This window comes from Danio rerio, chromosome 24 (assembly GCF_049306965.1).
Source record: "Danio rerio strain Tuebingen ecotype United States chromosome 24, GRCz12tu, whole genome shotgun sequence".
Taxonomy (NCBI): Eukaryota; Metazoa; Chordata; class Actinopteri; order Cypriniformes; family Danionidae; genus Danio; species Danio rerio.
Genome location: NC_133199.1, coordinates 45902727 through 45917500, shown reverse-complemented (window position 1 = coordinate 45917500; position 14774 = coordinate 45902727). Strand labels below are relative to the sequence as shown.

The 14774-nt window shown below is 38.0% G+C and overlaps 2 protein-coding genes across 5 annotated transcripts in view; both read right to left on the bottom strand.

Moving 5' to 3' along the window:
• The window catches only part of top1mt (DNA topoisomerase I mitochondrial), a 28349-nt gene extending 22416 nt beyond the window's left edge, over positions 1-5933 (bottom strand). For both annotated transcript variants that reach the window (XR_012399100.1, XM_073940222.1), the window contains exons 1-8: positions 5735-5933; positions 5613-5664; positions 4039-4079; positions 3608-3647; positions 3422-3447; positions 2622-2682; positions 2447-2542; positions 1-131 (exon numbers count right to left, since the gene is read on the bottom strand). The exon at positions 1-131 is cut by the window's left edge and continues 348 nt beyond it. Coding sequence is in view for 1 of the 2 variants with exons in the window: in XM_073940222.1 (XP_073796323.1) it covers positions 1-131; positions 2447-2542; positions 2622-2682; positions 3422-3447; positions 3608-3647; positions 4039-4079; positions 5613-5664; positions 5735-5787 (500 nt within the window). In the remaining variant the exon portion in view is untranslated. The remainder of the gene's footprint in view (positions 132-2446; positions 2543-2621; positions 2683-3421; positions 3448-3607; positions 3648-4038; positions 4080-5612; positions 5665-5734) is intronic.
• Positions 5934-7618: 1685 nt separating this feature from the next.
• On the bottom strand, positions 7619-14561 carry zbtb14 (zinc finger and BTB domain containing 14). Of its 3 annotated transcripts, none has more exons than XM_009297676.5 (3): positions 13693-14561; positions 12273-13108; positions 7619-9438 (listed from the first exon to the last, which is right to left on the bottom strand). In XM_009297676.5, exons 2-3 carry the CDS (start codon positions 13092-13094, stop codon positions 8932-8934), a joined length of 1329 nt encoding a protein of 442 aa, XP_009295951.1. In that variant the 5' UTR covers positions 13095-13108; positions 13693-14561; the 3' UTR covers positions 7619-8931.
• Between the last annotated feature and the right edge of the window lie 213 nt (positions 14562-14774).

Sequence of the window (14774 nt, the reverse complement as noted above, 5' to 3'; positions counted from 1 at the left end):
TTGTCCTGTTCAGAACTCTGCTTTTTTCTCTTCTCCTCCGGATGTTGATGTTTATCCCTCTCCTCCTCTTTCTCCCTGTTCTCTTCATCTTCTCTGTTCTTCATTTCCGTCTGCGGTGTGATGCTCAGCTCCTTCAGGAACATGGAGAAAGCTCAGATCAGGAGTTAACGGATAATTGCATAAAATAATAACAATATTATAAAGAAACCTGAACATAACCAGAGGATAACCAGAACAACAACAGATCATAACCAGAATATAACAAGAGAATAACCAAAGCATGACCTTAACATAACCAGAATATAATTTGATTACAACCAAAGAATAACCAGAACATAACCTGAATATTACTAGAAGATAGCCTGAACATTAGCAGAGGATAACCAGAACAACAACACATCATAACCAGAACATAACCAGAATATAACAAGAGAATAACCAAAGCATGACCTGAACATAACCAGAATATTATTTGATTATAACCAAAGAATAACCTGAACATTACCAAAGGATAACCAGAACATAACCTGAATATTACTAGAAGATAGCCTGAACATTAGCAGAGGATAACCAGAACAACAACAGATCATAACTAGAAAATAACCAGAATATAATTAGATTATAACCAAAGAATAACCTGAATATTACCAAAGGATAACCAGAATATATCCTGAATATTACTAGAAGATAACCTGAACATTAGCAGAGGATAACCAAAACATAACCTGAATATTACCAGAACATAACCTAAACATTACCAGAGGATAATCAGAACGTATCCTGAACATTACCAAGACATAACAAGAGAATAACTAGAGCATAACCTAACCATTACCAGAGTATAATTTGAGGATAACCAAAACCTAACTAGTATACATCTTGAGGATAACCAGAGAATAAGCTTAATATAACCAGAACATAACCTAATCATACCTGGAACAAACCAGAACATACTAGAATACATATACTGAATATAGTCAGAATTTAACAGGACAAAACCCGAATACAACCCAAATATTAGTTTTTAACTTAACAAGATCATAACTCAAACATCAATCAAAACATAAACATAATTTACCATGAATTTAATGAAAACATAACCAGAGTACAATCCAAATATAATCAGAGGATAACCTGAACATATTCAGAACTAAATATAACCAGAATATAATGAGAGAACATAGCCTAAATATAACCTGAACATAACCAGAATAATCAGAACATAACCAGTGTAACTGGATCATGACCTGAATATAATCAGAACATAACCAGAGTACAATCCAAATATAATCAGAACATAACCTGAACATTACCTGAACATAACCAGAATACAAACTAAATATAATAAGTGCATAACCTGAGAATAACCGGAAAATAATCAGAACATAAGCTAAGTGTGACCGGATCATAATCAGAATATAATCAACATAACCTGAACATAACCTGAAAACAACCAGAATATAATTCATAACATAACCACAGTGTAATTATAAGCTGAATACAATCAGAACATAACCTGAACATAGCCAGACTATAATCAGAATATAACCTTTACATAACCAGAATATATCTTGAGAATAACCAGAGCATTAACTCAGCATAAACTGAATATTACCAGAACATAACCTAATCATAATTGGAACATAATACATATCCTGAATATTGTCAGAACATAACTAGGACAAAACCAGAATATAACCCTAATATTAGTTTTGACTTAACCAGATTATAACCTAAACATTACCTGAATGTAATTCGAACACAATTTAAACAATCAGATCATAACCTGAATATAACTCAAACATATTCAAAACATAAACAGAATCCATCATGAATACAATGAGAATATAACCTGAGTACAATCCAAATATAAATCACAACATAACCTGAACATAATCAGAACTAAACATAACCAGAATATAATGAGAACATAACCTAAATATAACCTGAACATAACCAGAATACAACCTGAAAATAATCAGTACATAACCACAATAATCAGAACATAACCTGAACATAATCAGAAATGAATAGAATCAGAAAATGAGAACACAACCTGAATATTACTTGAACATAACCAGAATACAACCCGAATATAATAAGAACATAACCAGAGCGTAACCGTATCATAACCAGAATACAATCAGAACATAAGACTATTATCTGAACATAACCAGAATATAATCAGAACATAACCAAAATATAAAATCACAACATAACCCGAATTTAACCAGAGCATAACCTGAATAAAAATCAGAACATAACCCATCCAGTACCATGTTAGTGGTGCAGCATAAGATACCATAGTGACAGAGAATGACGAAAGCTGATTGCCCTTCATGCACCCTAAAACCAAAGACTGGTGCAAACTAAACTGAAACATAACTGGATATCCAGCTAATCCTGCTTCAAGGAATCATCCTCTGAGATCTGCACACACACACACCTGCTCAGAGTCGCTCTCCTGTTTCAGGTGCAGATCCGCAGTTTGTTCTTTCTTCGTCTCATTATTCTGATGCTCTTTACTGATCTTGGTTTGAGACTAAAAACAAACCAGAAACAGTTGAAAATCACAGACGGAGCTCAACGACAGCAAACCTACGAAACAAACATCATCACACCTTCAGCAGCTTCTCGTTGTTCTCTGATGAACTGGAGTCCTCGTGTCCATCATGATGAACTCTGGGAGAAATATTATTATTTACAAGATGTGAAATGCATCTGTGATGAGTGTGTAGTGAAGTTTAAGATCATAATAACACAAATATAATGCTGTCTAACTCTCTGAAACTGACCCTATCAGGCGTTGATCTTAATTGTGGTGTTTTGGTGTCTGTTGCTTTAAATGCAAATGAGATTGTGCTCTTTTTCAGAAGAGGGTGGAGCTACAGACGGCTGTGTGTCAGATGTGAAACAGCAGTGTGTGTTGTGAGTGCTGGTCACATGTGCTTCAGTGCGAGTGTGTTCTTCATGCTTCTGTCAGTCTCTGTCGCTCCTGTCTCTGTTCATCTAGAACTCCACATCTATAATGCTCTTAGTCTATGCTGACATCATCTTCAGCAGCTCAAACACTCTAATGGCTAATGGACAGACGGCTGCTTCTCACTCAGTACTGCTGCTTATGCTAATGAGATGGAGAGATGGGCACTAGTGGGCGGGGCTTTCCCCCTCTGATAACACGTACAAAGGCAGAATGTCAATCACAGTGTTTCTGCATCAAGTCTGATTATAAAAAAATACTATTAATTCACGTTTACCATTAAAAGCTGGAGATATTCACACCCTGCTGACACACAACTGGGTTTAAACCCCTTATAAAAGTGACTTCTGCATAACGGGTCCCATTTGACACTGATTTGCATATTTAGGAAGTGATCTAAATATGAATATTAATGTAGTGTTTTATTTTGAGATCTCTTGCCTTTTATCAGGATCTACTTTGATGTCCTGCAAAAATAACACACAAAAGTGCACATTTTCAACACTTCAACTGCATCTTTAAAGGTGTTCAAGACCTTTTTTAAAAGGTTTATTACTTAAAGTTTAAGATATAATGTCAGAGTATTGGTAAATAATGTAATAAATAACATCAATACATCCAGCTCACCATGTTGACATCAGCGTCTCCAGCTTCACATTTCAGTCCTCTGCAGAAACAAACAGTAGTAAATAAACATGTTCAGTACAGTAAGATCTTTTTTTGTTTATTTATAGATATTATGAGAATATGGTACTAAATGACCTGCTTTTATTTATTTATTTCACTCCTCAAGACTATATACAGATCAATCTCCAATATTGCTATCAATAAATTTGCTTTGAGGTTATTTTAATTTTACTGTTTTTCAAATTAATTATTTATATGATCAGTAAATTACATAAAAATATCCATTACATTATTGTTTCTGTTACTAAAAATATTGTCACACCCTAGTGCTGAATGTACAGTTCCTACAGCAGCATGCATCTGTGAAAACCTTGAACAAGCACTAAAATAGAAAAGTAAAAAATGAATAAACAAATGAACATTAAACACACCTGGAGAGTGCAGACCCCTGCTGATGCTCATCTGACTGTATCTGATCACAACAGATCCACACACACACACACACACACACACACACACACACACAGTCAACATATCACAGATTTGCATATTTACAACATGAACACACCTACTGCAGTACACCCGAAACACTGTTAACACACATAATCAGATCACTAAGAAAATTAACCACAGTTACTAATGTAAAGCTGTGGCTATCAGGGTTTTGTGGCAACAAAATCTACAGTAATTAGTTACTATAATAATTAGTTACAGTAATTATTACTATACTTGTGTTACCATAGCAACTGAAAATTACAACATTAAAGTGATTAACTATAGCTGTGTTGCCATAGCAACTACAGAATACCACATTAAATCAAATGATTAACTATAGCTGTTACCATAGCAACTGTAGAATTGCTACAACATAAATACATGTACTTCACTATAGCTCTGTTGCCATAGCAACTATAAAATTACTACATTAATTCATGCACTATAGTTTTGTTACCATAGCAACTTTAAAATTGCTCCATTATTTTTCAGTGATAAGAGCATCACAGTGGCGGAGTGGTTAGCACTGTGGCCTCACAGCAAGAAGATCTCTGGTTCAAGTCTTGGCTGGGTCAGTTGGTGTTTCTGTGTGGAGTTTGCATGTTCTCCCTGTGTTCGCGTGGGTTTCCTCCGGGTGCTCCGGATTCCCTCACAGTCCAAACACATGCACTATTGGGGAACTGATTAAATCAAATGGACGTAGTGCATGTTTGGGTGTTTCCCAGTGTTGGGTTGCAGCTGGAAGGGCATCCGCTGTGTAAGAAACATGTGCTGGATAAGTTGGCAGTTCATTCCGCTGTGGCAACCCCTGATTTACAAAGAGACTAACCAAAATAAATAAATAAATTCTGGAGATTAACTAGTTGTGTCACCATAACTTTAAAATTACTACAACATTAATTCAAGCACTTACTATAGTACGTAAAAACATCAGTCAAAAACATTGTTTAAAATGACCTGCTGTAGTATTATATACTATATATTACATGATGTACTATAGGAAATAGTTCTTAAAACAGATCACATCTTTCCCTTAGGATTTTTCTTTCCTAAACTCTTAAGGAAAACAGCATGCAAACTGAATTACGGTCTATTTGAACCGATCCTTTAGTTAAATTATGAGGAAATAATTGAAGGTTTTCACTTTTTTCCTATTTTAATGTATGATTGTGATGCTTACCAACCCTCTTCAGCTCAGATCATCTTCCGACAGTAATATTATGGAGATGCGAGTTGCAGTGAACAGACACTTAATCAAATCATCCTTCAAAAATCCATCAAGAAAAGTTTTCTAGACACTATCCCACAGTATAGTAGCACAGTATCCCGTCGTTTTGAAGTCTTTTTTTAAACGAGTCTCGTTAAAAACGTATGTAAGATGTATTATTTCTGAAGACAAGACAGTATTTTTCACTCGTCTGAATGCTTCATGATTTAGGAACTTTCTCATATTCGGACTAGACACAAGAGTAAATCTCTACACAAGAGCATTTATTAGTGTGTTTCTGACCTGTTCTCCGTTCTGCTCCTCTTTAGGCGAGTGTTTGGGTTTCTTCTTCTCTCTAAAGGATTAAAAACACTTAATAAAGTACAATACATCTCTTTATCTCGTCTGAAGAAACTCTTTCTGACCTTTTCTCCAGTTTTTTGCTGCTCTTCTCTCGTCCTTCCTTTTCCAGTTTCATCGTGTCGCTGTAAACACTAGTAACTCAACTCAATAAACACGCAAACTGAAGTTCAGACTGAATTAATCTCGAGGGTTTGAGAGTGAAATAAACTGTTCTGAATCCTGAAGCTCAGGGAATCCGAATGCTGGACACCTGCAACACCTGAAAGAGTTTAAGTTGCTCTTCTAATCAAGTGCGCAAAATCAGCCCGCGCGCCACCTGCCGGCTGAAGAGAGCATTACAGCGCATTAGAGAGCAGAAGAACAGCAGCACAGTAAGCAGGAAAACACACATCTGATTATGGACTGCACATAAAATGTATGATATTTTCCTGTGCTGGATTCCATTTGAGGACTTTAAAATAATAGTAATGAAAATACTCCAAGTCATGTGAAGCAGAAACCAGGCTGTCTTCTATAAATCCATGAATAAAAAAGGGCTTAATGTGATGATCTGCTGCCAGTTGCATTAACTGTATATATATTTATATATCAATATTTTAACAGTTATTCTGGTGGAAAATATGTTACTAGACATTTCACCAACATTTAAGTGACACGTTGGGTTAAACAATAATGTACAAAAGCTGTATTTCTTTTGTAATTATTTAGTTTTTTTCTTCTTTATTAATGTGTTTACCTGGTTTTGGGTGTACATAAATGTTTTGACTGGAACTGCTCGATATAAAAAATACCAATAAAACTACTGCAAAACATTGCAATTTTGCCTTAGGACAATTTTGAAAAACATGTTTGATCCACTTCAAATATTGACTACTGTATACACACACACACACACACACGCACACACACACACACACACACAAAAATATCTAACCATTTATATTAAAACAAATTACACCAAATAACTTGAAAAACCATCTGCAACAGCTTCATTGTTTTAAAGTGATTGCGGTGATTTTGTGGAACAGTATGTCTGCATAAAATATCAATTATAAACACAACAGAAAAAGGCAAACCAAATAAACAGCTTTTTTTGGAGGAGCCTGAACTTATTGACTCAAAAATGGATTCAAATACCATAAAAATCTACTGACAAATTAATTCAAATCCCTTAATGATTAAAAAAGCACATTCTTCAGTCATAATAGTCAATCTGTTTAAGCTACAAACATTATTTCTCTTCTCCGAATACTTCAACTAGATATGCTTAGACCGTAACGGGCCCTAAAAAGTGCAAACGATTAACATTACAATTAAATGTTGAAAACTAAACCACAGATCCCACACTCCATACTCTAAACCTGAAGATTATTGACAACACAGAAGTGCAAATGATGAGATATATGACATGATATAATGTGCAGATTTAGCTTTGGCTGTTCATTTACAGTTAAAGTCAAAATTATTCACCCTCATGTGAAATGGTTTTGTTTTTTCAGGATTTTTCAGAAGAGCTGTTTGAGATTTGTTTACACATTATTAAACATAAATGCTTTCATAAAAATGTCTTATTTAATTTTATTATTATTCAAGATACTATTCAGCTTGAAGTGTGAAACGGTTAACTAGGCAAGTCATTGCACAACAGTGGGCTGTTTTTAATAATTCCTTAAGGAGGCTATTAATAATATCTACCAGAAGAAAAATATAATTTATAATACATTTAAATGCCCCTGCTCTGTTAAACAACATTAACTTGTGGGAAATATTTGAAGAATGAAAATTCCACTAACAATTCTGTATTGCATTGTGTCATTGATGTTCACACAGCGCTGAGTAAATGCGCGTGTGTGTGTGTATTTGAGTGTTTAATTTACACAGTAAAACATCTGCTGGTTCACTGCAGGAGAAGAAGAGGAGCTGCAGAAAACAACATCACAAACAACTGATGATGCACCAGTCTTTTATTACAGCAAACATATGCGGAAGAGTGTGTAAAAGATAATAATAAATTCACCACACCTTTCCTCAAGAACCGGATGGAATGATTAACCGCAGGTTGTTCACATCCAAGACGTGTCTGTTTGAACACTGTACAGCAGCAGAACTGATTCATCGTCCATCAGCTGCCATAAATACTCAAAAACAAACAAACAAAACCATTAGTGCGGGGCAAAGATTAAACACATCCTAAATAAATGTTTGTTTTGACATCATATGTGTGTGTATTATTTATTTATATATATACATGATAAACATATAAATGGAAACAAAATGTTACAGATAATAAAATGTACAATTCATATCAAGACATTTCATATCTAAATATAAATAGACATTGTATTAAATATATGCAAGCTTGTGTGCATTTGCATATACACATATACACAGCACACACACAGTTAAATGAGGTCAAACCAAACTTTTATTTTGGATTTGATTAATCACGATTATTTTTGGCCAGCACTAAAATAAACATTCAGTATGAACTGTACAACAAGAGAAAAAGAAAACAGTAGAGCTGGGCAAAGACTGATCACATTCAAAATAAAAGTTTGGTTTGACACAAGATGTGCTTGTGTAGTATATATATCTAATACACACATATACAAAAAAACCTATACAACTTTGTTTTGCATATATATTTAAATATAAATAATCCTTTGAAATGTATAAGCATGCTTGCATTTAAATATACATAATAATGAAAAGTACACACACATTTTATCAAAACAAACTTTTATTTTGGAGGCAATTAATTTTTTCCCAGCACTAATAATTAAAAAAATGGTATGAACTGTACAACGAGAGAAGAAATGCTTGCACCATTTACAAATATATATAAAAATAGTGCTGGGGCGATTAATCCAAAATAAAAGATCAGTTTGACATAACTTGTGTGTGTGTGTGTACTAATATGTATATTTGTATATGTTTTTTATCATTACGTATCTGTAATTTACACACATACAGAAACTACACAAATCTTTTTTTTGCATAGATATTTAAATGTATATCATATACATATATTTTACATCTAAATATACACAACACACATGTACTATATCAAAACAAACTTTTATTTTAGATATACAATTAATGTTTCCCCAGCACTAAAAAACAAAACAAAAATCGGTATGAACTGTACAACGAGAGAGAAAAACCTCCAAAACATCATTTACAGATCTATAAAAAGTAACGAGTGTAAATAGAGTCTAAAACGCAGACGTGTGTGTGTGTGTGTGTGTGTGTGTGTGTGTTATGAGCAGGCGATGGACTCCAGCTGTTGTTCTGCCTCTGCAGCCATGGCTGCGGCCTGGAGCTGCTCGGTCTCGCTCTGCAGGCCGCTGCCGCTCAGCTTGCGCTCGCTGTGCATGTTGTTCTCGTGTCTCTTCAGGTCGGACGCTTTGGCGAAGGCTTTGGTGCAGGAGTTGCAGACGAAGGGCTTCTCCCCGCGGTGCCGGCGCTCGTGGTCCTTCAGGTGAGACTTGTGTTTGAAGGCCTTCTCGCACATCTGGCAGGCGAAGGGCCGCTCATTGCTGTGCACCCGCTCGTGTTTCTTCAGGTCAGGCGCGCGGATGAAGGACTTCCCGCAGGCCTCGCAGCGGTACGGCTTGAAGCCCGTGTGGATCTTCAGGTGCTCCTTCAGGTGGGCTTGTGTGGTGAAGGCTTTGCTGCAGATCTCGCAGATGAAGGGCCGGTCTGCAGAGTGCAGCTTCTCGTGTTTCCTCAGACGGTTCTCATCGATGAAGGTTTTCCCGCACACCTGTGGACATGCACAGAGCGATTACGCGATTGTTTAATATGTAGTGGATGTAGAGCCGTGTAATCTGATGAGAAGGACAGATGTATACATGTATACACACACACACTTTCCTGTTTGCTCAAACTACTTATTTGAAGCAATCTGAAACAACACAATTCTTGAGTTTTTTTGAGGACAACTTAATTTTTTATGTTCAATCCACCTGTTGGGCGTGACCCATGACACATTTAACGCGTGTAGCTGTGCATTTATACTTCTGCGCGCTGTTACTGTTGCTCTGCAATAACACTTCCGAAACACTAGTTGGCACTAGGTGTTTATGTTCCTGTGTGTCAAGTTTTTCGCTGGTGTAAATGTACAAGTGGTTCAAACTCGCTCATTGAGGCAGGAACTGGCGGACATCCAACAACGTTAACCATAAACTTTTCATTTAAAGCTGCTTTGCAGGACTCGACACTCGATACACGCTCCAACAAACTCACACGTCTCTCGGTCCTGCCCACACTCGCCAGCGCCACCAAGCCGACCAATTACAGAGCTTGTGCTACGCGTTGTTGCGACGTGTGGTTAAATTTTTTTTGAGAGGTGCACGTCAGCAATGCCGACGGCCACAGCGAGGCCTATGCATCCAATCGAAGGCTGCGCTGTATCATACACGTGCGCTTGACAGAAGTATACATCAGCCTTTACTACGTGTGCGTGTGTATATATATATATATATATACACACACACACACACACACACACACACACAAACATACAAATGACTTTAACATTATTTGTGTAATTGTGATCATATTAGGAACACCAAAATTACGTCCAAGTATTGAGCGAGAAGACTATACATTGATTGAGACAGGCCTAGCTTCAGAAATGGGCTATAAACATGGCAAAGTGTTTTTCAGCCAACAATAAACTTCTAGTGAACAATTAATGTGACTATTTTCAATTTGATCAGTTTCCTTTTACAGCGTTGATGAATGTAATTAAATTAATTATTTAATTATATAATCAGTTAATTAGAAAGCAGTTCTTTAGTTGCTGAAGCATGAAATAAGACAAAAGACCATTTAAACAAGCACCGTCTGAAGCTGCAGGCTAGCGCACAAACTCCACAATACAATTTCATATCCTAAAGAAGAATATATATATATAAATATAAATATATATATATTAGAGCTGCACAATTAATCGAAAAAAGATCCCCATCTCGATTTGACCCCCTAGACGATCTTAATCCAGCATTTCTACGATTCTGACAATCATATTTTCGAGTTCAGGAGAGAAGACAAGGCGGCCGCAAGTCTTCACTCTGTTTTACATCCGTTGTTCAGCAACGTGGACACCAATGGTGTTAAAAGAGTCACATACTGTATTTATAAGGTATAATTCACCCAAAAATGCCATTTCTGTCTTCATGTAATGATGTATTCGCCGCCGCAATATAACACGTGACGTGAGCTGCTGACCATGAGCTGTTACCACAGAGGGCGGGCCCGCGCCTATGAATGAAGTCTACTTTAGTGAACAGAACCTGCATAGGCTGTGAATAACAGCCAATAAAGTTGTAAATAATGTTCAGTTTGTGGAACAGAGTGATTGTTTGAGAGCCGTGCGGGAAGTATGAATCGCACTTAGCAGTGAAAATGAAACCGAAAGCGTGCACAACATTTAAATAATCACTGCATTTCAGAGTTACGATTAGGCCACGACAAGCATTTGATATGCTTTTTTCTTTCTAAGCGAACACAAAGTGTTGTGCATGAGAATAAACAGAAGACCTATATATTAATATTAATATAGTTTTTAGCATATGTTTGAAAAATAACAATAATAATAGCCCACTCTTATAAACCTTCATTTTACATCTACAGAATCGTGAGAAAATCGTGATCTTAATTTTAAGCAATAAAAAAAAAAACGCGATTCTCATTTAAGCCAGAATCGTGCAGCTCTAATATATATATATATATATATATATATATATATATATATATATATATATATATATTCTCGCCTGGTCCGACACCCACTTTATATCAAATATGTCAATCATGCAATGAAGAGTGTTGACTGAAAGAAGCGCTCTGATTGGTTATTAAGCAGCAAATCAGAGAGCATGATGTGACATAGCAATTAAACAACTAAATTCAACAAGGAACACAAAAAAGAGGCCTGCTGTAATTTCACTACACTTCTCAAATATTTGCAAATGATTTGATAATAAGATTATCACACATGTTTGCAGGTGACGATTACTGATATACTGGTGCTGTGCGCTGCTTTCTTTACACTTTGCATGTGTGCATCAGAAATAAATAGGTAAGGGAAGATGACCCGTTTCAAGGTTTATCGCGGCCTGGATAAGTCAAGTTTTTAAAACCTCTCAAATTCTGTTCTGTCATTCCCATGGCATAAGTCAACTCTGTTTATTTATTTTTACATGTTTTAATGACTATTTTATTTAGTTTATAGGGCTACAGTATCTCCAGCAAAATAAAAAAAGAGACCCTTTACATCGAAAGCTGCTGGTCAGCCCACGATTCAGCAAACATCTGAAAAACAAATCCCTGATACACCAACATCCAGCCTGCTGTAGAGCTGAACAGTGCACTGGCTTTACTTTATATCCACAGAAAATAAGGATAAACACAGTTAGGTTTCATCAGTGCTAGTGGTTTAGCTCCAGCTAGGTGTGTACCGGCACTTAAATGCTGATCTTATAATGGCATGACAGTTCACCAAAAGCACTTCAGCGGGCTTACTGAAAATGACACGTCCTCATACATATACTTCATTAATAACAACAAAACACTGTGATGAAGCCTACAGACCTGGCAGGCCAGCTGATCGCGGTGGCCGTACAGCAGATACTCAAACTTCATGTCAGCGGTGGCGGTGCTCCACCCGGGCGGCTGCGTGTCTTTCACATCGCCCATGCTGTCCGCAAAGGAGAGTGTTTGTGTGTGCGCCGCCAGCTCTTTGGGCTCTCCATCCAGGGCCTCCACCTCCTGGTCGTAGCACCCCACTTTAGGCACGTCCTCCTGCGCCAGCTCCTTCAGGATGGCCTCCTGCACCTGCAGGGCATTATTAGGCGATTTATCCAGCTCGTGATTGCCCTGCGCCTCCTCCACGATATCATCCGACGGCGTGTCGTCCTGATCTCCGAGCACCTGCACGTCTCCGTCTTGATTCAGCGGAGGATCCTCCATGGGAAGCCCCATTTTAACCATATCATACGGGAACTTTGCGTTCCTGGGGTCACCGTTTTTCTCGTCGGGCGACATGTCCCGTTTTTGCGAGCAGAGTTTATCTAGAAAGCGAATGCCGAGTATCTGTCCTGATGACATCATCAGATTCACATCCTTCTTCTTGACGGAGATCTTAGCAGTGTACATGTAGTTCAGCACCTCCTCGAAGATGTCCGAGCGGATGAAGTCGATCTCGATGACCGATGAGCTGTCCACCTCGTGTTTCTTGAACAGTTTCTTGAAGTAGTTGCTGCAGGCCGCTAACACACAGCGATGCGCCCTGAACTTCACATCCTCCACCACCACAGCGATGTCGCAGTGCTCTCCCTCCAGACGCTGCTCGTTCAGTAGCTTCAGAAAGATGGTCCTGTGCTCATCGTCCACATACTTCACAGTTTCGGACATACTGGAGCGAAATCCTGCAGACAGACAAGAGGTTATAAAAAAAACACAGTTAAAGTACATTAACAAACAGTGAATCGCCAATCCATTTTCTTTTTTATTAGTCAATCTGTTTCTTGCAAAAAAGCTTTTCCTTTTCTGAAATATACAGTGTCTATTATGCATCTGGATTAGGGCTGCACAATATGTCGTTTCACCACTGATATCGCAATAGACACATCTCAGGTTACGCAATATTGAGTTGTGATTATAGTGGACCATGAACCACACATAAGAGCATACATGCTTTAGTGGTTATCGTTACACTGACTAGTTCAAATAAATCGTGCTAATAAAAGGTACATGTTTAAAGATATATATATATATATATATATATATATATATATATATATTTTTTTTTTTTTTTTTTCTCCCTATGGAAATTCCATCTCTTATAACAGATTAAAGTGACAATGATCATGCTTGAATATAAAAAATAAATCAAGCATTTGGTGCTGTGATAAATGATTAACCACTGACTATATAACAATCAGAATATTCTTTAAAAGGCACTCTAAATGTTAAAAGATAGTAATCATTCACGGCATAACGAAGTACTTACGAATTTAATATTGTGCATGATCATGGTCACTGAATGACATCTGTGCATTTCTGAAGCTAGCTCGATGCTTTGTTTACATTCATCAAGCACGAGTTTCACGTCACGAATGTCAATGCTGTCTAATAAAAGCACACTGACGGTAATGATCAGTCATAAACAGCACATGTGTGGTCATTAATGGTGTTTAGTTGGCTCAGTGATGTACCTTACTGGACTCCTCATGTTTGCTCTGAATGGACTCTCCTCACGGGCCACACACGGGGAAAAACTACTTCATTCAATTACTGCCGAACACACGAGGCGTGTTTTTATGTGATATCGAACGGATTTACTCTATAAACACCGTGTTCCGTGAACAGACTGAAGTTTAAACGGGTATTTTGTTGTTTTCTACGCGAGTCTGCTTTGCCTCAGCTGAAGCTAATATTAGCATTAGCACATAAACCGTCGAAGAATCAACAACACCCGTGGAAAAAGCGCGAATACTCCGCGGTGTTTCCCTCCAAACGAGCACGGAGCGTCGGAGAGCACCGGTCAGCACCGGAGAGCGGCGGGATGTACTCGATAAACGGGCACCCGGTGAGGATCGCGGCGCGCTGAGGCGGGTTTAGTGTCGCGAGCTGCGCGGGCCATGAAGAACACTCCCGCGGCGGGCGCGCGCAGCCATCCCGCGCAAAACATTATGCAATAATTCAGCAGCTGCTTCACTGCGCTCCTGAATTCCAGTTCTTACCTTTATTGTGCTATTGTGCTCCACTGGGAAAGTGTGTGTTGAATGTCACGCAAGCCAGTGTAGAATTTAATACTTTGTTGTTGTGTGAGGCCGAGGACGAGCACAGGAAGGACGCGCTGCGCCAGCACGGAACTGCGGAGAGAGTGGCCGAGGCGCGTGCGTACAGGCGGGCACAGCTACGCAAACAGCGTATGCTAACAAACTCACTGACAGGGCCAGATGCGCAGGCACGCGTACGCAAACAGCGTAGCGCTCTGGAGCGCGAACCGCACTGTGACGCGCGGGAAGAGCGTGTGCACATCCGTTCACGGTACACGTTCACAAGAGTATAAATGAGAAAAACAGCAGA

What these genes read in the sequence shown, in the direction of transcription:
- zbtb14 (XM_009297676.5), bottom strand. Translation starts at nt 13,094, where the DNA reads ATGTCCGAAACTGTGAAGTATGTGGACGATGAGCACAGGACCATCTTT. An exon ending in GCGATCAGCTGGCCTGCCAG is followed by an intron (nt 9,439 to 12,272) that starts GTCTGTAGGCTT and finishes GCATGTCCACAG; the next exon opens with GTGTGCGGGAAAACCTTCAT.